This window comes from Schistocerca cancellata, chromosome 7, assembly GCF_023864275.1.
Source record: "Schistocerca cancellata isolate TAMUIC-IGC-003103 chromosome 7, iqSchCanc2.1, whole genome shotgun sequence".
Lineage (NCBI taxonomy): Eukaryota > Metazoa > Arthropoda > Insecta > Orthoptera > Acrididae > Schistocerca > Schistocerca cancellata.
The window spans coordinates 293,232,927-293,259,154 of record NC_064632.1 but is presented as its reverse complement, the minus strand read 5'-3'; the positions used below and the strand labels follow the sequence as shown (position 1 = coordinate 293,259,154).

The 26,228-nt window shown below is 44.3% G+C and overlaps 1 protein-coding gene across 1 annotated transcript in view; it reads left to right on the top strand.

Annotated features, from left to right (window-relative positions):
• The first annotated feature begins 2,143 nt into the window (after window positions 1-2,143).
• Window positions 2,144-26,228, top strand: part of LOC126092232 (serine/threonine-protein phosphatase CPPED1-like) — a 128,474-nt gene continuing 104,389 nt past the window's right edge. Inside the window, exons 1-2 of the mRNA XM_049907735.1 lie at window positions 2,144-2,509; window positions 2,584-2,652. Of these exons, the coding sequence (XP_049763692.1) occupies window positions 2,497-2,509; window positions 2,584-2,652 (82 nt within the window). The 5' untranslated portion in view covers window positions 2,144-2,496. The remainder of the gene's footprint in view (window positions 2,510-2,583; window positions 2,653-26,228) is intronic.

Genomic DNA, 26,228 nt, shown 5'->3' with positions numbered 1-26,228 from the left:
AGAAAGTTGAAATAAGTGGTTCATGTAATGTTAAAACAACAGCTGATTCCTCAAACTGGGGGGCTATCAAGTACGGGGTCCCACAGGGTTCGGTCTTAGGTCCTTTACTGTTCTTGATATACATTAATGACTTACCATTCCACATTGATGAAGATGCAAAGTTAGTTCTTTTTGCTGATGATACAAGTATAGTAATAACATTCAAAAACCAAGAACTAAGTGATGTAATTGTAAATGATGTTTTTCACAAAATTATTAAGTGGTTCTCAGTAAACGGACTCTCTTTAAAGTATATACACTTCCATACAGTAAATGGCACAACTCCAGTAATAAATATAGACTTTGAACAGAAGTCTGTAGCTAAGGTAGAATTTTCAAAATTTTTAGGTGTGTCCATTGATGAGAGGTTAAACTGGAAGCAACACATTGATGGTCTGCTGAAACGTCTGAGTTCAGCTACGTATGCTATTAGGGTTATTGCAAATTTTGGTGATAAGAATCTCAGTAAATTAGCTTACTTACAAGTATTCATTGCTCAAAAACGTGTAATCAGAATAATTGCTGGAGCCCACCCACGGTCATCCTGCAGACATCTATTTAAGGATCTAGGGATCCTCACAGTAACCTCACAGTATATATATTCACTTATGAAATTTATTGTTAATAATCCAACCCAGTTCAAAAGTAATAGCAGTGTGCATAGCTATAACACCAGGAGAAAGGATTATCTTCACTATGCAGGGTTGAATCTGACTTGGCACAGAAAGGGGTAAATTATGCTGTCACAAAACTCTTTGGTCACCTACCAGACAGCATCAAAAGCCTGACAGATAGCCAACTAACATTTAAAAATAAATTAAAAGAATTTCTAGATGACAACTCCTTGTACTCATTAGCTGAATTTTTAGATATAAATGAAGGGGAAAAAAACTTAAACATTAGTTACATGCAATATTTTGTGTAATGTAATATCTTGTACAGACTCTTTTATTAACCTGACACGTTCCACATCATTACGAAGTGTATTCATGATCCATGGAACAAGTATTAAGCCTGGTCCACACGCAACGATCTGTCTGCGCAGACATCGACGCAGATGTCAGTACATGCAAAAGATCGCTGCAAATGTGGTGTGTTCACACGACACAAACCCCAATCTACTACTCGCCCGCCATCTGTCGGTGTAGAAAAGAAATATCAGTGGCAAGCGACTGCGCTCCCTGTAAACGTCAAAAATTTAATTCAGTTATTTTGAAATATAGAAATGGAGGAAGTTCTGTCGTGGTCTGTGTTCGCAACTTGTGTTGCAAAAAACATTCAGACCAACCGCAGGAACCAGAGAAAGCGGTCAAAATGGTGTAGACAGTGGCTGCTAAAGCGAAAGCAGTTTTCTCACGTAAATTTACTGCGAGATTTGAAGGGCGAACCTTAAGAAAGCCAAGCAGATCAAAATACCATAACGTTGGCTGGTGTACTTTATCTACTCCTACTTCAGATCTTCTAGATTTCTGAACTTTAGATAACTCTTTTCGGTAAACAGTTCGCAAAGAATTTTTTTTTTAATTCCGTTTGCCGAGGCGTCAACTGCTCGCAATTTTTCAATTAGAGCATTGTATGGTGCTGTCTCTTTGTCTCTGTCACTATATTCTTTACTTTTAATCTTCCACAAACATGGGTGGTTTCTATATATTTCAATGAATTCACTGACAAACTCTCGAGAACACTGACGAGTATCAGCCATTTTAATGCCCTGTGCGCACAAATACAAACACTAGACTGAGCAAACAGCTGTTTCGGGCCAGATTTGCGGCGATCTCCTGTCCACACGCTCCAACTTGTCTGCGCAGATGCGGTTTGAACCCACAGATTTGAGAGGTTTCGCTCAAACCTCCAACTCCAACTTCCAGGTTTGCACACACCTCAGGTTGGTGCAAATCTTCTGTCCACACGCAACGATGTGTCTGCGCAGATGTGATGTGCGCAGACATTTGCGCAGACAGATCGTTGTGTGTGGACGGGCCTTTAATCTAATCTAATCTACAATACGCAGAACTACACAAAGTATAAGACCACAGTCTCTGTGGTAAGACTGAGCATAAAAACAAACACAAACACTGGCGAATTGATATGTCGGTTTTCCGAAAGCACTGATTGACAGTGAAGTATTGCTCTCTGTTGACGTCCATTGTGAATATGCCTGTCCTTTTTAGAGTGTTTATATTGCGTTTTAGACTACTGTTTCTAGTTCATTCCATTTAAGAAACTTAACAAATGAAATGGAAATATGTGATTAAATTTAATGCTCCTCGATTTTATTTCAACATGTGAATATTTCAGACTTGAATAACAGGAAGCGGCAATTTTGTGAATAACAGGAAGCGGCAATTTTGTTTCGTAACAAATGTTGTTCCTGATTAGATAGGTGATGCAGAGAAGAAAGATAATGTAACGCTGGTCTGTGTGGTACAGTAGTGCCGTTGTATAGTGGTGTCGAAGATGTCTTGTGGAGGTGTGTACGAATATGTGACTTGAATCAGCCTTCCTCTAGAATGTCTCACTAAATCGTACATATTCTTACTTCAGATTCACCAGGCGATGAACAGCGATGGGTTATACAAAATATGAATAGAACACATTCAGCATTTGATAATGGTAAGATGCATTTTCTAGAGGAAAGTACATGTATCAGAAAACAATCCACGATCATCGTTTTGTTGTTAGTTTCTATGTTTTTTATAATTAAATTCGACCGTTCTTATTACAGAGAAATCTTAGTTATTTAGTCAATGAGTATTGTCGTTCAAGACTGTGAAAGACATGCGTACAACAATCGCAAATAGTCCTATAAGGACTGTATTAGCAGTAGGATACGCATGGAAGTTGTATTTCCCTCTAAAATTAAATTTGAATAACATAGTTGAAAAAAGTTCAGTAACGTTCTGCTGTTGCACGAAATCGTCACAATCAAGAAACGTCATACTCCACTTAGGCATTTAAAGAGGTTGATTGCTCCAGATTTTAACATGTAGTTTATCATGTTGGCGAGGATCGCATGTAACGTCTTATGTCTCCAACTATGTCATTATCACATTTGTGTATCGTAAGGGACGTGGAAAAAATCGGTTGCAGGAAATAGGGTAGTATATACAAAATAAGTGTTGTGCATCAGTGCCCGCAGGAGTGCAGAGTAAAATTTCCATACACCATAGAGAACCATAAATTCTCTGGTATGAAATAATTTTTTTGTTTCACCTATCAAATTTTATTATTGTGGCAAGCTATTTTATAAATCAATTGGTAATTACATAATCTTGCCCCACCTCTCACTTCCTCATTAATCCCTGAATGTATTCCTGCAGATGCCCAGTCTTTATTTTTTATTCAGTTAATATTTTATAAATATCATGTATGGCAGATGTTGGATGATATTTTGGAGTACTGAGACATCTATTCTAGTTTGTTGTCCATATAGTCACAAACCGTAAAAACAATTCTTTAATAAAGGATTTAACAGATTTTGTGAATGTGTTTACATTATTGGTGCTCTTAACCATTTGTGTCAGATTATTGTAGAATGCTACACATCGATGATAAGCACCCGTTTGACACAGAATTATGCTGTAAGAGTTTACATGAATATTTTTCCTTGAAGTAGTGTGGTACTCATGCACAGCAGTGTTTGGGGTGAAGATATTCTCCTTCATCATGTTTTTCATACAAGCAGCACAATTTCTAAATTGGAAATGCAGGTATGAGCAAGAATATTTGAATATCTAAAAAAGCCTTCATGAACTTCTGTTGTTTGCTTTTTTTAGTATTCTGATTAGAGATTATGTTTCGTTTCCTGAATTTTGTTAAGATATGAAGAGAGTGGTCCCAAAAGATAATAGCACATCTTAACAGCGAATGTATCCAAGAAAATTGCAGTTTCAGGAGCTGCATTGCTGGGTAGCACCCTGATTACATATGTTAGAAAGTTCTGAATTTAAGGGGTGATACGATATGTGTGAGTTTCATTTTAGATTTTCTCATAGGCAAAGGTCTAGAAACTGTGACATTTTCTGTTTGCTGGTGGTTAATGTGAATTACTGAATTTTTTCCTTTTGGCTGGGTCTGAAAGTGTAAAGAAAAGGACTGTTGTGGATTTGAAATGAACCGGTTTCGATAGGGCCATCAGGAAACTCCATCCATGATGAAACTGCAGAAGTGACAATATATTATCTTTTTTTTTTTTTTTTTTTTTTTTTTTTTTGCTTCAGTGAGGCAACTGGTATCTGCAACTAATACTCCTTCTGTATTCTTTACACATGAGAGCAGGTCAGTAATGTACAGTAGAAAAAGGAATGGTCCTAAGACAGAGCCCAGTGGTGTACTAAGTGTGAGTAAGGATGGTTCTGAAAGGTAGTCTGTGCAGTGCTAGCATGCTTGTGTTTGACCTCTGTAGTCTGTCATTGATTATTTAAGTAAGATTAAGCAACTTGTTTGGCACATCTCGCACATTATAATTGTCATGTTTATTTAAGAGCACTGGATGATCTAAACCATCAAGAGCCTTTGTCAGAAAATATCTGAAATTTTGCACTGGAAACTCCAGGATGGAATAACAGTAATACTATGAAAAGGGTAGATTACTGCTCACCACATAGAGGCATTGAGTCTGACAGGTACAATGAAAAGGGTACTAATCATTTAAGCTTTTGGCCAAAATACCTTCTTTGGAATTAGGAAGGACACACACAAGCACAACACGCACGATGTGACCCCGCTGCCTCTGCCTCAGGTTGCTGTGGCCACAGCTGGAGACAATAGGTTGTGTGTGTGTGTGTGTGTGTGTGTGTGTGTGTGTGTGTGTGTGTGTGTGTGTGATGTCAACATCCAACCCAACTTAGACGTTGGGCTATGCTGCAGATCAGTCTGTCACTGCAATTTACATTTTAAAAACTTATGTAGACAGAAATGAAATGGTTGTCAGGTTCTGTTCCCTTTCTGTTTGTGTGCATAAGACAACACTTGACATATTATCATAACATTACTGGGGAAGCTGACATAGGTGACCCTTGTGATTTAGTGAATTCAATGAATGTGAATACAAAATAATTGTTATGATAGCAGATTTATATTTACCATAGACTAAGGTCTTTGTTTGTCTTTGGTAACATTTGCTCCATATGTTCTGCATATCATTTTGAATATGTATGAACTCTGCTTTTTAATTGATTCAGCAGTGTTTAATTTCAGTGTGATTTGTCATAGCTAACATTTGCTTCATGTTTAACTTTTCTTTATAAATAAAAAAAAAGACACATATTATAAAAATATATTGTGCATCATATTTGAAAAATGTAAGTGGGGCGGGGTGGGAGCAGCTTTTGCCCTATGTAGTAGCCTACTCATTAAAAGCATTTCCAATAAACACTTGTCATGAAACTCGACCCCCTGTGGGCCCTGCCTGTCATAAGAAGCGACTAAAAGGAGTCTCACACATTTTGGCCTTTATGTGATGGTCCCCAGTAGGGTTTGACCTCCATTTTTCTAAATTTTTACCGAAGAGTGAGCCAATTGGGGAAGGGTGCTTTACATAGTGTATTGTGTCGATCATGTGCTGAGACCTATCGCACCCTTTGTCGATGTGGATCTGCACGTCTGCTCATTCTCCAACTGTTGGGCGAGGTCACCCTCCAGGGTGCGTGTTTTTCCATCAACTTTGCAGTATCATTTTCTATGCGGACGATAATAATGGACTGCTTGGTTGCACCTGATAATCCAGCACAGTAGCTAGTCCATTATGGTGGGGCTGCCATGTACCCTGTTGGTTGTAGCCCCCTGACCACACACGGATCACTCTGCTGATGCCTGCGCTGTTAACTCCCCATGTATGCCGAGGAGTAGATGTCCGTAACCTTGGACATCAGGACTCTCGGCAATGGCCATCTTGCCAGGTGGCCTTTGCTAAGGCTGGGTGGCGCCCATGGGGAGGGCCCCTGGTTGGAGTGGGTGGAATCAGGGTGGATGACACGCGATGAAGCATAGTACATCATCTCTTGCTGGTGGTCAAACACCAGCAGTTTCTAAGCATTCACGGGCTCAATTCAACGCACAGAAGTGTGATCCCAAATCGTTACCATCCCTGGCCACACAATGGGGGGCTAAGGATGACAGCGGCTCTTACTCAGCCCGGTTCCTTATATGTTCGAGAGCTGATGGGGAATCTTTCATGACGATCAAGCCTTAGTTTTTTGTTGAGCATTTAGAGGACAAGTTTGGGGGGATGGAGGGCTTGTCCAAAATGAGATCTGGGTCAGTCTTGATCAAAACAGCATCCTCTGCCCAGTCACGGGTGTTATTTGATTGTGACAAGCTGGGGGATGTTCCTGTAATCATCACACCCCATAGGAGCTTAAATGTGGTCCAGGATATTATATTTCATAGGGACCTTCTTTTGCAGTCTGACAATGAACTGCATGCCAATTTAGATCGGCGAGGTGTACATTTTGTTTGGCGTGTCCACCGGGGGTTGAGGGATGATCAGCTTGCCACCGGTGCCTTCATCTTGGCCTTCAAGGGTGATGGTCTACTGCTGTGATGTAAAGCCCTATATCCCTCGCCCAATGCAGTGCTTTAAATGCTGGAAGTTTGGCCATATGTCTTCCTGCTGTACTTCCAGCGTCACATGTCAAGATTGTGGATGCCCATCACATCCCAATACTCCATGTGCCCCACCTCCCATCTATATCAACTGTGGAGAGCACCATTCGCCTTGCTCACCTGACTGCAGGATTCTCCAAAAAGAAAGGAAAATCATAGAGTACAAGACCCTGTACCGACAGACCTACACTGAGGCTAAGTGTAAATTTGAATTCCTACATCCTGTAAGTATGATATCGTCTTACGCCCCCGCTACAACAGTTCTAGCCCCATCTGCTCCGCCAACCCCAGTCACCTCTTAGAGCCGGAAGACTATACCTGCCCCCTTGATGGTGGGGGGCACTTCCCTCCCTGTTTGCTCTTGCACCATCTACTTTTTATTTATTTATTTATTTATTGTTCCATGGGACCAAATTAAGGAGAAGTCTCCATGGTCATGGAACGAGTCAGTACATGAAATTATAACACAATAGTAGAAACAGATAAAATGAAATATAAGAAACATATTCAGGCGACAAGCCGTAAGTTTAAATAAAGAAAATCAACAATGTAACACTGGAATTTGCTTAATTTTTTAGCTCTTCCAGGAGCTCCTCGACAGAATAGAAGGAGTGAGCCATGAGAAAACTCTTCAGTTTAGACTTAAAAGAGTTTGGGCTACTGCTAAGATTTTTAAGTTCTTTTGGTAGCTTATTGAAAATGGATTCAGCAGAATACTGCACTCCTTTCTGCACAAAGAGTCAAGGAAGTGCATTCCACATGCAGATTTGATTTCTGCCTAGTATTAACTGAGTGAAAGCTGCTAACTCTTGGGAATAAGCTAATATTGCTAACAGCAAACGACATTAAAGAAAATATATACTGTGAGGGCAATGTCAGAATTCCCAGACTATTGAATAGGGGTCGACAAGAGGTCTGCGAACTTACACCACATATAGCTCGAACAGCCCGTTTTTGAGCCAAAAATACCCTTTTTGAATCAGAAGAATTACCCCAAAATATAATACCATACGACATAAGCGTATGAAAATATGCGAAGTAGACTACTTTTCGTGTTGAACTGTCACTTATTTCAGATACTGCTCTAATGTTAAATAAAGCAGCATTTAGTTTCTGAACAAGATCCTGAACGTGGGCTTTCCACGACAGCTTACTATCTATCCAAACGCCTAGGAACTTGAACTGTTCCGTCTCGCTTATAATATGACCATTCTGTCTGATCAAAATATTGGTTCTTGTTGAATTGTGAGTTAGAAACTGTAAAAACTGAGTCTTACTGTGATTTAGCAAGAAATTATTTTCCACGGGCCACGAACTTATTTCATGAACTACATTACTTGATACTGTTTCATTGCACACAAAATCCTTGACTACCAAGCTGGTGTCATCAGCAAACAGAAATATTTTTGAATCACCTGTAATACTAGAAGGCATATCATTTATATAAATAAGAGACAGCAGTGGTCCCAGCAACGACCCTTGGGGAACGCCCCACTTAACAGTGTCCCATTGGGACTGAACATCACTACCACTCTCAATATTGTGGAGAATTATCTTCTGCTTTCTGTTCTTAAAATAAGAGGCGAACCAATTGTAAGCTACTCCCCTTACTCCATAAAGGTCCAACATCTGCAGTAATATTTTGTGGTCAACACAGTCAAAAGCCTTCATTAAATCAAAGAAAACACCTAGCGTTCACAACCTTTTATTCAGTCTGTCCAAAACCTCACAGAGAAAAGAGAATATAGCATTTTCAGTTGTTAAACCATTTCTAAAACCAAACTGTACATTCGACAGCAAATTAAGTGAATTTAAATGCTCCAGTAACCTTGTATATACAACCTTCTCGATAACTTTAGCAAAAACTGATGGCATAGAAATAGGTCTAAATTTGTCAACAATATCCCTGTCTCCCTTTTTATAAAGTGGATATTCTTATCCCTCTAGTCAGCCACTCAGGCTGCCTGTTTGTGCTAGTGCCCTGTTTTGAACGTTCTAGTGGAAAGCAACTTTCAAAGAACACGAGAAAATTCTTGAGAAAAGCATTATATTTATCGTCTACTGTATCAGCACTATAAACATCTTGCCACTCTTGTTCCTTGATAAAGTTTACAAAGGTCTCTACAGCAACTGGATCAGCTTTCCTAAACAGTTGATAACTATATTATACATGTGTCGCAGCACAAAAATCTTTTAGAGTTAAAATTTGTGCATCAAGGCCATTCACCATTTTGCTAACAGAATGCCCTTCTAGTAATGAGGAATGAACAAAAATGTTGTCTATGGTTGTTCTACTGTTCCCTTGCTGTCGTTGGAAAGAATACGGTTTGCATAAGATTATATGAATTAAGGAGATCTACCAGTATGCTTTTTCTTGCACAATCACTTATACAATTAATATTGAAGTCACCACATGTAACTAACTTTTTGTATTTCCTATAAAGTGAACAAGAACCACCTCTAGCTTTAGCAAAAATGTTGTGAAATCGGAGTCTGGGGATCTAACACCTTTTCAGTGCAGTACTTTGAAACTTCAATTGACTCAAATGGGATGCCGTTTTTCGCATACATGGCTACTCCCCCACACCGCAAAGAGCTCCTAGAAAAGCTGCCAGCCAACCTGTATCCTGGTAAAGGAAGCCTCTGAATTATCTCCTTATTTAAGAAGTGTTCAGATGTACCAATAATTTCACAGTTAACATCTATAAGCAGTGCACTAACTTTATCTCTAATACCTTGTATATTTTGATGAAATATACTAATTCCCTCGTTACTCGGATACCTAAGCTTTGTCAAAAGCAGTTCTTTTCTTAGAGAGACTTCCCTTAAGCAGGAATACCTATCAGCTGACTTCAATCTAAAAAAGGTGCAGCTCTAACACCCACTACTGCAGGAATTTTGCTGTGAGTGATCCCACCACCCCCACCTATGCTGTCACCTATAAGCTTTGCCAACCTCCCCTTCCCATACCTGTTGACATGCAGGCCATGTCTACTGAAACCTGTCCTGCTGATAGACTCCACCAACACCACTGAAATGTGACCCATGCTTTCTGTCATCAGCACACCCACAAGTCTCATGTTATTACGCCTGACAGCTGTATTAAGATGAGGCCGATCGTGACGCTGAAACAGTTCAACAAAATGCACATTCGTGTTGCCAGTTGCCAGTCTGAGTGGCTGTCTTTCGGAGCAACACTCCCCCCCCCCCCTCAACCATCGGTGATATCAGTCCCCACTCCTGTGCTGGAGAAGCAAGTCTTCTTCGGCTCCTCTCGCTAGGAGTGGGTCCCTTGGTTCACTCCCTTCCCAGGTTTCTGCTCGTGGGAAAGATGACACCTGCCGGTGGCTGAAGGGCCCAAAAGCAGCTGGTCGTAGGGCTTCATGCTCATCCTCAGTCCCGAAGACTGAATCAGTGAAGTTCTCCCAGCCAGGGAAACCCAAGGGGCAGTGAGAGAAATCCAAAGAGATCCCCAAGACTGAGGGAATTGTGGTGGCACCCACACCACTGCTACCCACAAGCTCTGCGGATGAGGTGGAGATTCTGGCGTTCACTGAGGACCTAGATCTCGCCGGACCCTCAGACACAATGGATATAGATTGATCAGGCAGTAAGTCGGTGACAGCAGGTGACCCTGAGGCATAAACTGCCTCATTGAATGTCCAATGCCTTCCCAGTCTCACGATAATGTCATCCTCCAGTGGAATTGCGACGGTTTTTCCCGCCGCCTGGCTCAGCTAAGTTAACTGCTGAGTTTCACACCTGCTTTCTGCATTGCCATCCAGAAAAACTGGTTACTGGCAATGCTGACCCCAGCCCTCCGCTGCCATAAGGGATATTATAGGAACCATAGTGACTATAATCGAGTGCCAGATAGAGTTTACGTTTATGTCCTAAATTCAGTCTGTAGTGAAACTGTGCCCCTTCAAACCCTCTTGAAGCTGTGGCTGTCAGAATAAGGACGATGCATGAAATAGCTGTCTGCAATGTATATCTTCCTCCAGATGGTGCAGTACCCCTGAATGTATTGGCTGCACTGATTGATCAACTCCCTAAACCTTTCCTACTTTTGGGAGATTTTAACGCCCATAACCCCTTGTAGGGTGGCACCGTGCGTACTGGCCGAGGCAGAGATGTCGAAACTTTCCTGTTTCAGTTCGACCTCTGCCTCTTAAATATTGGGGCTGCCACACATTTCAGTGTGGCTCATGGTAGCTACTCTGCCATTGATTTCTCATTTTGCATCCCAGAACGTCTCCCATCTATCCACTGGAGAGCACATGACGATCTGTGTGGTAGTGACCAATTCCCCATCTTCCTGTCACTGCCTCGGCGTCAGGCACACAGACGCCTGCCCAGATGGGCTTTAAACAAGGCGGACTGAGAAACTTTCACCTTAGCTGTCACCGTTGAATCTCTCCCACACAGGAACATCAATGTGGTTGTTGAGCAGGTAATTGCAACAATCCTTTCTGCAGCAGAAAACGTGATCCCTTGCCCTTGCTCTTTAGGGTGCCCCGACGAAAGGCAGTCTCTTGGTGGTCGCTGAAGCAATTAACGAGCTTCAGTGAGCTCTACAGCGGCATAAGCAGCACCCTTCCCTGGAGCACCTCATAGCCTTTAAACGGCTCCGTGCCTGTGTTCACCAACTTATCAAACGACAGAAGCAGGAGTGTTGGGAGAGATATGTCTCGACCATTGGGTGCCATACATCATCTTCCCAAACCTGGGCAAGGATCAAACATGTTTTCTGGTACTATATCCCAACAGTTGTTCCTGGTGCTAACATAAATGGCGTGTTATCTACTGATGTCTTTCCGTCGCAGTGGTGGGAGAGCATCATCATTCCGGTGCTCAAACCCGGTAAAAAAACGCTTGATGTGGATAGCTATCAGTCCATCAACCTCACCAACATTCTTTGTAAGCTGCTGAAACGTATGGTGTGTTGGCGGTTGGGTTGGGTCCTGGAGTCAATGTGGGCTACTGGCTCCATGTGAGGGCGGCTTCCGCCAGGGTCACAGTACCACTGATAATCTTGTGTCCCTCGAATCTACCATCTGAAAAGCCTTTTCCAGACGCCAACACCTGGTTGCTGTCTTTTTTTTTTTTATTTATGAAAAGCGTATGGCGCGACCTGGCAACATCATATCCTTGCCACATTTTACTAGTGGGGTCTCCGAGGCCTGTTCCTGATTTTTATCCAAAATTTCCTGTTGCTTTGTACTTTCCATGTCCAAGTAGATGCCTCCCATAGTTCGCCCCCCCCCTCTCTACCCTGCCTCCCCCCCTTCCCCCCCTTCCCCTCTCTCCAGTAGAATTGGGTCCCACAGGGCTCTGTATTGAGTGTATCTCTATTTTTAGTGGCCATTAATGGTCTAGCAGCAGCTGTAGTGCCATCCGTCTCACCTTATCTGTATGCAGACGACTTCCGCATTTTGTACTACTCCACCAATACTGGTGTTGATGAGCGGCACCTACAGGGAGCCATCCACAAGGTGCAGTCGTGGGCTAGCGCCCACGGTGACCAGTTTTTGGCCACAAAGTCGTGTGTTATGCGCTTCTGTCGGTGTCGTACCGTTCATCTTGAACCAGAACTTTACTTAAATGATGATCCACTCACTGTAGTGGAGACCTATCGATTCTTAGGACTGGTTTTCGACACCCGATTGACTTGGCTTCCTCACCTTCGTCAGCTTAAGTGGAAGTGCTGGCAGCACCTTAGTGCCCTCCACTGCCTGAGCAACACCAACTGGGGTGCTGATTGCTCTACAGTGCTGCAGCTATGCAGAGCCCTTGTTCAATCCTGCATTGACTATGGGAGTCTGGTTTATGGTTCGGCGGTGCCCTCAGCATTGCATTTACTCGAACCAGTGTACCACTGTGGCGTTTGCCTAGCGACAGGAGCTTTTAGGACAAGTCCGGTGACCAGTGTCCTGGTGGAGGCTGGAGTCCTTCCATTGCAGGTTAGACATGCACAACTGCTGGCCAGTTACATTGCACACATTTGTAGTTCTCCTGCGCATCCTAATTATCGTCTCCTTCGTAATTCTCCTGCGCATCCAAATTACCGTCTCCTTTTCCCACCCATGGCGGTTCATCTTCTGCATCAGTGGCCCAGGTCAGGGCTTCCAATAGCAGTTCGTGTCCGATCCCTTCTTTCCGAACTGGAGTCCTTGCCTTTACCACCTATACTTGAGGTCCATTCACGTACACCTCCATGGTGTACACCTAGTCCGCGGCTTCACGTGGACCTTTCACATGGCCCTAAGGACTCGGCTAACCCCGCGGCTGTCTGCTGCAACTTCCACTCAATTCTTGACATATACCGAGGCCATGAAGTGGTTTACACCGATGGCTCGATGGCTGATGATCACGTCGGCTTTGCATATGTCCATGGATGACATATTGAACAGCATTCCTTGCCCGCTGGCTGCAGTGTTTTCACTGCAGAGCTTGTGGCCATATCTTGTGCACTTCAGTACATCCGTTCCTGTTCTGGCGAGTCGTTTCTTCTCTGTTCTTAATCACTGAGCTGCTTACAAGCTACCAGTGCTACTCTCACCATCCTTTGATAGTGAACATCGGTGAGTCTGTCTGTGCCCTCGAACTGTCCGGTCATTCAATTTTGTTTGTGTGGACCCTAGGGCACGTTGGAATCCCAGGCAACGAACTTGCTGACAGGCTGGCCAAACAGGCTACATGGAAACTGCTCCTGGAGATGGGCATCTCTGAAACTGACCTCCGTTCTGTCTTAAGCTGCAAGGTTTTTCGACTTCGGGAGACAGAGTGGCATAACAGTATGTACAACAAACTGTGTGTCCTTAAGGAGATTGCGAATGTGTGGAAGTCTTCCCTGTGGGCTTCTCAGGGAATCAGTTGTCCTTTGTCGGCTCCACATTGGCCATACACGGCTCACACATGGTTACCTCCTGCATCGCTAGGACCCACCTCAATGTCGCTGTGACTCCCAAATGACAGTCATCCACCTCTTGCTGGAGTGCCCACTGCACCATACCTTCGGTGTTGAGCGACAATGCCTCAACAGCAGCTTTAGTTTTACATTTTATTCATGAGGGTGGGTTTTATCATTCAATCTGAGTTTTAGCGTATGTTCTTTGTCCCTCTGTGTCCTCCACTCTAGGGCTTTTAGGGAGGAGGTTATAACGTGTTGCAGAGTGGCTGGCTTCTCGTTTTTTATTCTCATGGTCAGCCAGCTATGGTAACCTGCTTTCTTGTTTTTAATCTCTTCTCCCTGTTTCTTGCGTGTCTCTGTGGTTTTCTTGTCCTGTTTTGTCCATTGTAGTGTGTGTTGTCCTCCTTTCGTTCTTCTGGTTCTTTCTTTCTCCTGTTATTGTGCCGTACATCTTCTTTGTTTTCTTCTTTCCCTTAGGTAATTGTTCTACTGGGAGAAAGGGATTGATGACCTCGCAGTTTGGTCCCGTTCCCCCCTTTTAAACCAACTAACCATGAAACTTGTACTGTCAGAGATTTGAATACTTGTTCAGGGCTGAAGTACATGGGTTGTAGATATGAGCCCAGTCCTTGCATAGTCAACAGGGTGTTTTTATGCTTTTCTATGTTACAATACTGCGGGTGCACATTAGACAGAACAATAGACAGTCCACTGTCAGTTGTGCGGCTTGAGTTGTGTCTTAGTGTAAATTGTCATTGTGTTCTTCTTGGGAAAGTTTATGTAGTCATATTTAATTTGTTGGGTCAGTATGTGTTATTTTTCAGTAAATGGTTCACAATTTTAGGTATGTTTTGTTGTGTCTTAAACAAATGTTCACTGTTTTGTTTGCCATTATTGTACTCTTTGTACATACCAGTGGTTGAGTACATTTCCTTTTCACTTTCTTAACACTTGTTAGTTGTGGAAGCGCACTAATCAAGTTAATACAATTTTGTGCTGTGCTTTTGCAAATGAAACTAGTTTAGAAACTCATGTCCTCTACACTGAAAAATGTCTCTGTTGCAGAGCACTACCTAGTAAGCTGTTCTGTAGACTTTTTCAGCATTTTAGGTATACAGTTTCTTTAGCTTTCAAAAAGATAATTTATGGAAGACCTCACTTTGTCTGCATACCAGTGATGGAGGAGGATATCATTTATTTGGTGAAAATCTTGGAACTAGTGTGTGATGATTACTAGCTGTGGACAACAAGAGTCATCCTCTTGTCTGAGTAGAACTTTATAAACAGTTTTTGTGTCTACCATCTTCAGTATCTCCAGGCTCTGCTGCCAAAAGACTGATACGGCAGATTGCAGTTTTGTCAATACCTCTTGCAAAAGTATTGTGCAGGGTAACTCCTACTTGGACTACAAGCAACTGAGCGTAACATCTTCACTTGTAATGGGTGTGTCACAAGCTGTGCTGTCTGGATCCTTCCCTTCACCATCAACTTCTCTGAACTATGCATATGGGAGTTATCCTTGCAGCACATCCTTTCTTCCGTAATCACCCAGATCTCAGTCTCTAGTAACCCACTAGCCCATCACCCTTCACCCAAGTTTCCCCATTCTCCATTGTATCACCCTTTTCCTATTCACGTCGCCACATCACCTTCAGTGAACACTGCTCCACATCAGCTCCGACAATGTATTGTAGTTAGGTACCTCACTGTTCAGTACATTATATTCCCCCCAGGGGGTCCACAACTCTTTTGTGGATACGTGCGTAGCGAGCACGGGACCCCGAGCTAATGTGGCCCTCCTTCCTTTCCGGGCTGCATACCTTCCCTTTCCTCATCCTTCCCCCTCCCCCATCTTCGCCCCCCCCCCCCCCCCTTACCTCTGGCTCTTTCCTTCCCTTTCTCCCCCTCTGGGAGTATGGTTTGTGCCTACGTCCGGAGACGGACGCTCTAAACTATTACAAATTCCTTGCTTTCTATACTTGCAAGTCTTCGTCCTTCCTCTGTCCTTCTCTTTTCCTTCCCGCTTCTCTCTGCACTTTTCTCCGCTGCGGCGTTTGAGACCCCTCTTCTTTCCTTCCCCTTTCCCTTTTTTCCTCCCTGTGCGTGTCTGAAAGCCGACCCACGCACTTCCATGCGTAGCCGGTGACGGGGTAACGCGTAATTCCCCGCCTCGGGTAGACAGGTAGGACACGTACGTACCCCCTGGTAACGGCCAGGCCCAGGGAAAGGTCATTACCTGAGCTGATACCTTCCGAAAGTGCCGATTGGTCCCTCCGTCCGTTTGTCGGGAGGTGTGACCTGAGGTGTGAACAATCACCTAAGGCAGGAGTGCCCTCAGTGAGGGCCCCCACAAGGGAGGAGCGCGCCATCGGAGACGCTGGTAATCATGGGGGATTCTTCCGCAATGGTTTCCTCACCTTCCACTATGTCTGCTCACAAACGTAAGTATACTGAGTCTCAGCCACAGACAGTTCTTCCATCGTTGCCACAGTTCCTTGTTGTTTCTCGGTCTGACGAAGGTCACGACTTCTCCACGGTCAACCCTTTCATTATTCAGAAAGGTGTAGACGCAATTGCAGGTCCTGTAAAGTCTTGTTCCAGATTACGGAATGGCACCCTGTTGTTAGAAACAGTCAGTGCCCTCCAGGCACAAAAATTGCTGCGTACTTCTCTGCTCCACACCTTCCCTGTCCGGGTGGAACCGCACCATACCTTAAATTCCTCGCGTGGAGTCGTTTATACACGCTCCCTCGATGGTTTGTCTGACGAAGAAATTCAGCACTACCTGTCTGACCAGGGCGTAACGGCTGTTCATAGAGTTATGAAAAGGGTTGACACGAACATCATTCCAACTTGCACTGTCTTCTTGACATTTGACAAAGTTCAGCTCCCATCGAAAATCAAAGCAGGCTATGAGATAATTTCCGTTCGCCCTTATGTCCCAAACCCTATGCGTTGCTATCGGTGTCAGCGGTTCAATCACACCAGCCAGTCCTGTTCCAATCCGGCCAAATGTGTTACGTGTGGCAAGGATGCCCATGAGGACGCTTGTCCACCTCCATCCCCTCGCTGCATCAACTGTATGGGTGACCACGCTGCTTCCTCTCGAGATTGCCCCGTTTTTAAGGACGAAAAGCTCATCCAGGAAATAAGAGTGAAGGAAAAGGTGTCGACCTTTGCTGCTCGAAAATTATTCGCCAGTCGCAAGCCCACCGTGCCTCAGACAGGAAAATACAGCACTGTCCTTGCTTCTCCTCGGCCAACAAAGGAGGCGGCCACGCAGACTTGCGACCTCACCTTTAGTGCCACGGTCGTCAGATCGGCCAGCGCAAAGATCGCTCGTTCAACCTCACGACTTTCGCCTGCCCACTCTATGGCTCACCCTTCGTCGGGTTCTGCTAAATCTCGAGCCCAAAAGTCAGACGCCAAGTCTTCGAAAAAAGAGCATACTCGTGAAGAGTTTTTACGTACCGCAACTTCACAACCATCGGTTCCTCCTTCATCTAAACATCATACTTCCAAGAAGGCTACAAAGAAACCCAGTTCCTCTCCTTCTCCGCCAAGGCGTGTCCCATCTACAGCACCACCTGGCGGAAATCGCCCTCGGCCGTCTTCTGTGTCGCCGAGGCGCACTGCTGGTGGCCGGTCAACCAGCCGATCGCTGGTGGCAGGGGCTGCTCCTGACCAACCTATGGATCAGGATCTTCTGCCTTCGGCTGAATGCCATTCCATGCTGTCGGTCGCAAGCTCTGAGCAGTCGTTGAGTTGACAGCACCCTTGGTCACATTCCTCCATTTTCGGTTCACCCTATGTCCATTATCCACCGGAATATCCGCGGCATTCGAGCCAATCGGGATGAATTGTCGGTCCTCTTACGATCCTACTCGCCGGTCATCTTCTGTCTTCAGGAAACAAAGCTGCGTCCCCATGACCGCTTTGTTCTCCCTCATTTTCAGTCCGTCCGATATGACCTCCCCTCTGTTGAAGGCACTCCAGCCCATGGAGGACTCATGATTCTTCTCCATGATACTCTCCATTATCACCCAATCCCCTTAAACAGTTCCTTCCAAGCTGTCGCCGTCCGTCTTTCCCTTTCTGGATACACGTTCTCTCTTTGTACTGTATACATTCCATCGTCCACACCAATGGCGCGAGCTGATCTCCTTCATCTTCTTGGTCAGCTTCCACCCCCCTATTTGCTGGTTGGGGACTTCAATGCCCACCACCCGCTTTGGGGATCTCCACATCCTTGTCCACGTGGCTCTCTATTGCTAGACGTCTTCCACCAAGCGGATCTAGTTTGCCTCAACACTGGGGTCCTCACATTTTTGTCTGCCTCCACGACAAATTTATCTCATTTGGACCTTGCGGTCGGTACTGTTCCGCTAGCTCGGCGCTTCGAATGGTTCGCCCTTGATGATACACACTCTAGTGACCACTTTCCATGTGTCCTTAGACTGCAGCCTCCACTGCCATATATGCGCTCGCGACGCTGGAAATTTGCCCAAGCCGATTGGACACTTTTTTCGTCTCTAGCGACATTCGATGACCGTCACTTTCCCAGCGTCGACGATGAGGTCACACATGTTACCGACGTTATTCTTACAGCTGCGGAACGTTCAATACCACGCACCTCCGAATTGCCCCGGCGCCCCCCAGTTCCTTGGTGGAACGAGGCATGCCGTGACGCACTACGTGAGCGGCGACGTGCTCTTCGCATTTTCCGTCACCATCCTACTTTGGCCAACTGTATCCGCTATAAGCAGCTCCGTGCGCAATGCCGTCGCGTCATCCGCGATAGCAAGAAGGCAAGCTGGAAATTCTTTATTAGCTCATTTAACACCTTCACTCCCTCCTCGGAAGTTTGGAGTCGGCTTCGACGGTTCTCAGGCGCGCCTAGTTTCTCCCCGGTCTCTGGGCTCACTGTCGCGCATGATACCTTAGTGGACCCCGTCGCAATTTCTAACTCGTTGGTTCAGCACTTTGCTGAGATTTCGAGCTCTTCAAATTACCCGCCAGCTTTTCTTCCGAAGAAACGTGCAGCAGAAGTGCAACATCTTGCTTTCTCCTCTCAAAATCACGAAAGCTACAATACTGTTTTCTCCATGCGGGAACTCCAACATGCCCTCTCTTCTTCTCGCTGTTCCGCCCCAGGACCGGATGGTATCCATGTCCAAATGTTGCTGCATTTATCAACCCATAGTCTGTGTTACCTCCTTCGCCTTTATAATCGAATTTGGACCGACAGTTCCTTTCCCAGACGGTGGCGGGAAGCTATTGTCGTTCCCGTTCTGAAACCTGGAAAGGACAAACATCTCCCCTCTAGCTGTCGCCCCATTTCTCTCACGAGTAGTGTTTGTAAGGTTTTGGAGCGTATGGTGAATTACTGTTTAGCTTGGTGGCTGGAATCCCGCAGTCTTTTAACACCAGCCCAATGCGGATTTCGGAAGCATCGTTCTGCAGTTGACCATCTTGTTGCTCTCTCCACTTATATCATGAACAATTTTCTCCGGAAACGCCGAACGGTAGCAATATTTTTTGATCTGGAGAGAGCATATGATACCTGTTGGAGGACAGGCATCCTCCGCACACTGTTCTCTTGGGGCTTTCGAGGCCGGCTGCCCCTTTTTCTTCGCGAATTTATGGCAGAGCGCACTTTTAGGGTGCAATGAACACTACTCTCTCCCGTACTTTCTCCCAAGAAAACGGGGTACCCCAGGGATCCGTGCTGAGTGTTGTACTGTTTGCCATCGCCATAAATCCAATTATGGATTGTCTCCTTCCTGATGTCTCGGGCTCCCTCTTTGTGGATGATTTTGCGATCTACTACAGCTCTCAACGGACCAGCCTTCTTGAACGACGTCTTCAAGGATGTCTCGATCGCCTCCACTCGTGGAGCATCGAAACCGGATTCCGTTTCTCACCCAGTAAGACCGTTTGTGTCAATTTTTGGCGACGTAAGGAGTTTCTTCCGCCCTCCTTACATCTAGGTCCTGTCAACCTTCCGTTTTCAGACGTCGCTAAATTCTTGGGTCTTATGTTTGACAGAAAACTGTGCTGGTCCTCTCACATTTCCTATCTTTCGGCTCGCTGTCTGCGATCGCTTAACACCCTCCGTGTCCTGAATGGTACCTCCTGGGGAGCGGACCGAGTGGTCCTTCTCCGCCTCTATCGCGCCTTAGTGCGCTCGAAATTGGATTATGGAAGCATAGTCTACTCCTGCTCGGCCGTCTATTCTTCGGCGTCTCGACTATCCACCACCGTGGATTACGTCTAGTGTCTGGAGCTTTTTATACTAGCCCTGTGGAAAGCCTTTATGCTGAGACTGCTGAACCTCCGCTGTCCAATCGGCGAGCAGTCCTCCTGAGTCGTTATGCTAGCCATCTGTCTTCCATGCCTGCTAATCCAGCCCATGACCTTTTTTTCGACGCGTCCTTTGATGTAGGGTATGCAGGCCGCTCCTCCTCCCTACTACCCCCGGGAGTCCGCTTCCGTCAACTGCTCCATTCTCTTTCCTGCCGCTTTCCTAAAACCTTCTTGACAACTTGGGGTACAGCACCGCCTTGGCTCCGTCCCCGGATCTGCCTGCTCCGTGACCTTTGTCAATTTCCCAAGGATGGTACCCCTACACTTGTTTATCATCGGGCATTTGCTGCTCTATGTGCGGAAATGACGGACGCCACATTTATTTACACCGACGGCTCGAAAACATCGTTAGGTGTAGGGAGTGCCTATATTGTTGGCGACACCCCAAATCGCTTTGGCTTCCCGACCAGTGTTCGGTTTATACTGCGGAGCTTTACGCTGTTCTCCAGGCTGTCCACTACATCCGCCGCCATCAGCGGATACAGTACGTTATCTGCTCAGATTCTCTCAGCTCTCTCCTCAGTCTCCAAGCTCTTTACCCTGTGCACCCTCTGGTCCACCGGATTCAGGACTGTCTGCGCTTGCTCCACCTGGGGGGCGTCTCGGTGGCGTTCCTCTGGCTCCCGGGACACGCTGGTATCTGTGGGAATGAGGCGGCCGATATAGCGGCCAAGGCTGCAGTCTCTCTTCCTGGGCCAGCTATTCAGTCGCTTCCCTTCACCGATCTACGGAGCGGTTTATGTCGCAAAGTTGCTCATTTATGGCATGCGCATTGGTCAACACTTCCCCGTAATAAATTGCGGGAAGTGAAAGCCCTTCCTTGCGCTTGGACCTCTTCCTCCCGAACGCGTCGTCGGGAGGAGGTAATTTTAGCTAGACTCCGAATAGGGCACTGTCTTTTTAGCCATCGACATCTTTTAAGCGGTGATCCTCCCCCACTCCGTCCCCACTGCTCTCAGCTGTGGACGGTAAGACACCTTTTAATTGAATGCCCCTATTTTAATCCGTTACGCTCCCGTCTACAGCTATCGCCTGATCTATCGTCGATTTTAGCAGATGACACGCGCTCAGCCGACCGCGTTCTCCAGTTTATTAGTGACAGTGAAATGACGTCAGTCATTTGAAGCTTTTTTTGGGGACAACCACCCCCTTTCTGTAGTGGATTTTTAAGCATTCCTTCTACTTTTAGTTTCTCCAATTTTATGACTTTGTTCCCATTGCTGCTGGTTTTCAATTTCGGTTTTTTACTGTCTTAAGTCACGGGCTGGGCGCTAATGACCATAGAAGTTTTGCGCCCTAAAACCACAAACAAACAAAAAAAAAAATTGTACATTATATTCTGGATTTAGTCACAAATATGCTTGCTTGTAGGATGGTCGTAGAGTAGATGGTAAGTAATTTATATTTTTTGAAGACTTCTCTGCAAGACTCTCTCTTGTTTAACGTAACTACAACTTTTACTGCCACTTTCGTAGTCTAAAAAGCCTGTCTGTATAGACTGCTGGTGCCATCCCTGGTCTTAATGTATTGGGTTGCTGCTTAAGTTTAATAAATACAGCAGATACACATAACATAATATATTCTCCTTCACTATTTACAACAGTCTGTCAATGCTGGGATAACTTTTCTATCCCACAACTGTAGAAATGACTTGGTTTGGAAGCAAAGAACTTGTCAAGCCGTGTTCGGAATGCTTTTGATCTGGAAAGAAAGTTCCTTGTAGATTATTTGATAGAGTGTGGAACAGGTGAAAATGCAGTGGCACAAGATCAGGAGAATAAGATGGGTGCAGAATGACTTCACAACGCAACTCCTGCATTGTGTTTTTTGTCAGTTTAGCAGAATGCAGGTGGGCTTTGTTGTGGCATAGTGTCACTTCACACGGTCTTCCTGGTTGTTGTTCTTGCATGCATCTACAAAATGTCTCAGTTGTTGACAGTAAATGCCAACAATTGTGGTTAAATATCAGGGAAGCAATTTGTAGTAAATCATACCATTGCTGTTCCAGCAGATGTGTAACATTATCTTTTGTAGATCCCTACAGAACTTCGTATAGGGAATTGCTGGTTTGTTTGCGCTCAACTATTCCTTTCTTTTCCTGATGTTAGCGTAAAGGGCAACATTTCTTGTCACCAGTAATGATACAGGGTAGGAAAGGATGGTGTTGTCCATGATGATGAGCAAGCAGAGATGCACACATGGCCACCTGCTAATTTTTGTGTTTTTGGCGTAGAGCATGTGGTACCCACGCATCTGATTGTTGTGCCTTCTCTATTGCATGCAGATGTCACATGCTGGTGTGGACAAATCATAGTTCATCACATTTACCAGTTTTTGAGTACATTGATGTGGATCATTGTGGATTAATTTGTTTAAACAATCTTCATCAAACACCGAAGGTCTTCCAGAACATGGGACTTACTAATGTCAAAATGATCCTCCTTAATATGAGAGAACTATTTTCTTGCCAAGCCCTGTCCAATGGCATTATCCTCATATGTGGTGCAAATGTTTCTGGCTGCCTTTGCGGTTGTCACACCTCTATTGAACTCAAACAGAAGAATGTGTCGAAAATGTTCACATATCTGCACATGGCTCTCCATTTTCAAGCATCCAGAGCTCCACTCACTATCTCCAAATGACAATATGTAAACTCAAATAGCAACAGTGAACTGCAAATATAAAGTGACAATTGATAAATAAACCCATAGTTTGTGGAATAGCAACATGCTAAACAAAAGCTCTACCAAATTCGGCACCAACCTAATACTGTACTGAGATGTGGATTTATCAATCCAAAATACACACTAATGGAAAAAAAGTTGCGACACAAAGAAGGAGTTGTGCGACATGAACAGAAGTTGCTCGGCTTATTTGTACATATGAAAGATGATATCTGTAAATATCCTGCCAATCGCATAGAGTGGCACTTATAGTGTCTCTGTGGGGATGCAAATCCGATTTACTTTAAGTGTAGTGGACTGACAAGACAGCCAGTCCACAGTGACGGGTAACCGAAAGGCACGCGTTTACACACGCCGGCTGGCGTTAGGTCTGAAACAGGATACGTAATGAATGCTATAAAGAAAAGTATGTAGCTGCTGGAATACTTAACTTTAATCCATCATTTGTATACAGCATTCTTGATGATACAAGTGAGACTCTCTCTAGAAATGGTTAATGGCGCCTTGCTAGGTCGTAGCCATGGACTTAGCTGAAGGCTATTCTAACTATCTCTCGGCAAATGAGAGAAAGGCTTCGTCAGTGTAGTCGCTAGCAAAGTCATCCGTACAACTGGGCCGAGTGCTAGTACGTCTTTCAAGACCTGCCGTGTGGTGGCGCTCGGTCTGCGATCATTGACAGTGGCGACACGCGGGTCCGACATGTACTAATGGACTGTGGCCGATTTAAAGCTATCACCTAGCAAGTGTGGTGTCTGGCGGTGACACCAAATTAAGTATAGGGTGTTCAGAAATTCCCATTATAAACTGTAGGACTTGTAGAGGGGAGTGAGTGCATAATATTTTGAATAGGAACCCATGTCCAGTAATGGCAAAGTACCATTTCTGTTCTATGCCTGCAGTTACCATGACCACTGTGTCTAGTTGGTGCAGTGGTCAGCACATCAGCCCAGTAAACAGGATACCCAGCTTAGAATCCCAATCCAGCACAAATTTTCAATTTTCCCCATTGATTTAAATCAGTGCCCATTAGCAGCTAATGTCAGTCATTTCTTTAGGTGGTAAGTAGTTGTAAGGCTACTCTTCTCATCCTGTGTTCTTCCAATTTATACAGTAAAATGATATGATTGAGAATACCAAAAGCTATACTCATACCCAGAAAAGTTCCTGTTACTTTCTCCTTTTTTTCTGTTTGTTTAATATTCTGTTGTTATGGTAGACTTTCTTTTTCCAAACCCATGCTACATAAGTGTTGAACAGATTATGTCTGCTGAAATATGCCTCAATGTGAACTAATATTACTTTCTCTAGCATTTTGCCAAGATCTGAAGTTAGTGATATTTGTATGTAGGTTTTTTTATGCTGGTAGAATTTCAGTGATTTTTCTCCATAGCAGAGGAAGGTAAGTATTAGGTGCATCAGAGGCTTAACTAATTCTTTTCTGCATTCCTTTAGCAGTTTAGGTGAAATGTCATCCCAGCTGTAAGACATTTTAGCTTGAAGATTTGATATGATTTTGTGGAGGTCTGTCTCATTACTGCCATGGATGAAAAGAGATTGGGTAGTGTTACTAATTTTAAAATTGGGTGCCCAGTTGTGAAATTCATTTGCGCCAATTGTATTTAACATATGTATGAATTTCTCATATACTTCTTTTGGGTCATTCACTGTTTTATGGTTCTTTTAAATGCTATTGTGTTCACAGTATTGTTATTTCCAACAACCTTTGCACACCATTTCTTTTGTTGTTTTACTAACACAACTGGAGTTGCTTATTTGGCAGACTGATGTTGTGTTTTCTGCTGTTAGCCTGTGATTTTAGCTACAAATATAAAAATGATGTCATTAATACATTAGATAAGTTTCAAGCAACGTGGAGCAATACACATAACACTGGGTGACAAGACGAGTAGGGATACAAAGTTAAAATTTTACGAAGTAATGGCTACCCCTGATGTGAGAATTAAAACTTTCCCGGCGTACATATTGTTCCACGAAATTTTGGACAAACTGCAGGATGTTTGTAACTTCGTGCCTCAATATTTTGGCGCAGAGTCTTCTGGCCATCTTCAGGTGGTACTGGCGAAAATGCACTGAGCTCTGGTATTTAATGCCCTGCTGGCACATGCGTGGTTGATTCACTTGGCGTTGCAGGTGCACTACTTGAGCGTGTTCGATTCTGCTGTGCCGTTTGCCCTCTGTGGTGAAAACTAGCCGCATCGATATCAATTTGATTGTGTTCCTGCAGTTCCATCACAGAACTATGCCGGGTACGGATGTCACGAAGTTTTTCAACGATTGGATTCCACGCCAAATTCAATTGAAATCCACTGACTCGATTAATAAGAGACTCACTGTCAGACAGTCATATTTCCACGGATACATTAACAACAGAACTCCGTAAGTTAGACATATGGGCCACTATTTTGGTCTCACTATAATTCATTACATGACCAGTGGAAATACAGTGTTCGGCGATGGCAGATTTACAGGGCTGAAGGAACGAGTATGCCACTGATGTTGTACAATGCGATCCTGCACATTACGCGTCGTTTGCCCTACAGATGATTTGCGACATTTGCACGGAATCCTGTAAACACCTGCCTTGCGCATCTCTTGGTCGTCTTTGACAAATCCCAACAGTGATGAAATTTTTGCAGGAGGGCGAAAAATTGCTTTGACTTTAAATTTTCTTAGTATTCTGCCTATTTGGTCTGAGATATTACCAATATATGGTAAATAGGCAGTCATTTTAAAGGCCTCTTCCTCTTCTTTGCTCTGTCACTTACAGGTCTGCAGTACAAGCTGCTAGTTGCCACCATCTGGCACAAACGATGGGTGTTTTGAAGACCTTAATTCACCGAGCCCACATCATCTCTGACACCAATAGCTTGCAAATGGAACTGGAGCACCTGCAGACTGTGTTTCTGAAGAATGGGTATTTGTCCCAGCAAGTGGAGAGAGCAACATATTATACCTTTTAATTTATAACTATGAAGGTGCATAAATGGAAACAACATATCAATAGAGTGGGGAGAAACAGATTAATTAAACAATTAATCTATTGTAAACCAACAAGAAAAAGAGATGTTGGACTACTGAGGCATATATGGCTTCAGTCAAGATGGAACATGCTGTAAGCCTGCTCCATGGAAGTGAAAAAGGAGAAGAAGATTAACTTGTTTGAGTCATTAAGTATGTATTGAAGTTTTTAACAGTCCTTCAAAGTCATTGTGAATGTCAGTAATGTTGGTTAAGAACAGGAATGGACCCAGTACTGAACTCAACGTTCCTTGATTTGTATTTTATTTTTATGCTGTAATGTATTTGTTGAGTACGAGCTTGGTGACCTCGGGGTTCGTGAGCTGAGTACTGGTAAGCACCGTCAGTCCTCTTGTGACCATAAGCTTTGTGCACGCTTCAGTGACCACCATGCGGCATGGCAGTGGAACATTGTGTGTCACAGGAAACGAGGATCTTGGCTTGACTGTCTGGATCACATGGATGGAATAAAGCCCATTAAAAAAACCTCAATCTCAAGGTGTGCTGTGGGCTAATGAGATGGAGGGCTGTTGAGGTAGAACAGTCGTTAGTGGGCAACCTCAGGGTACCTGCCACACCTC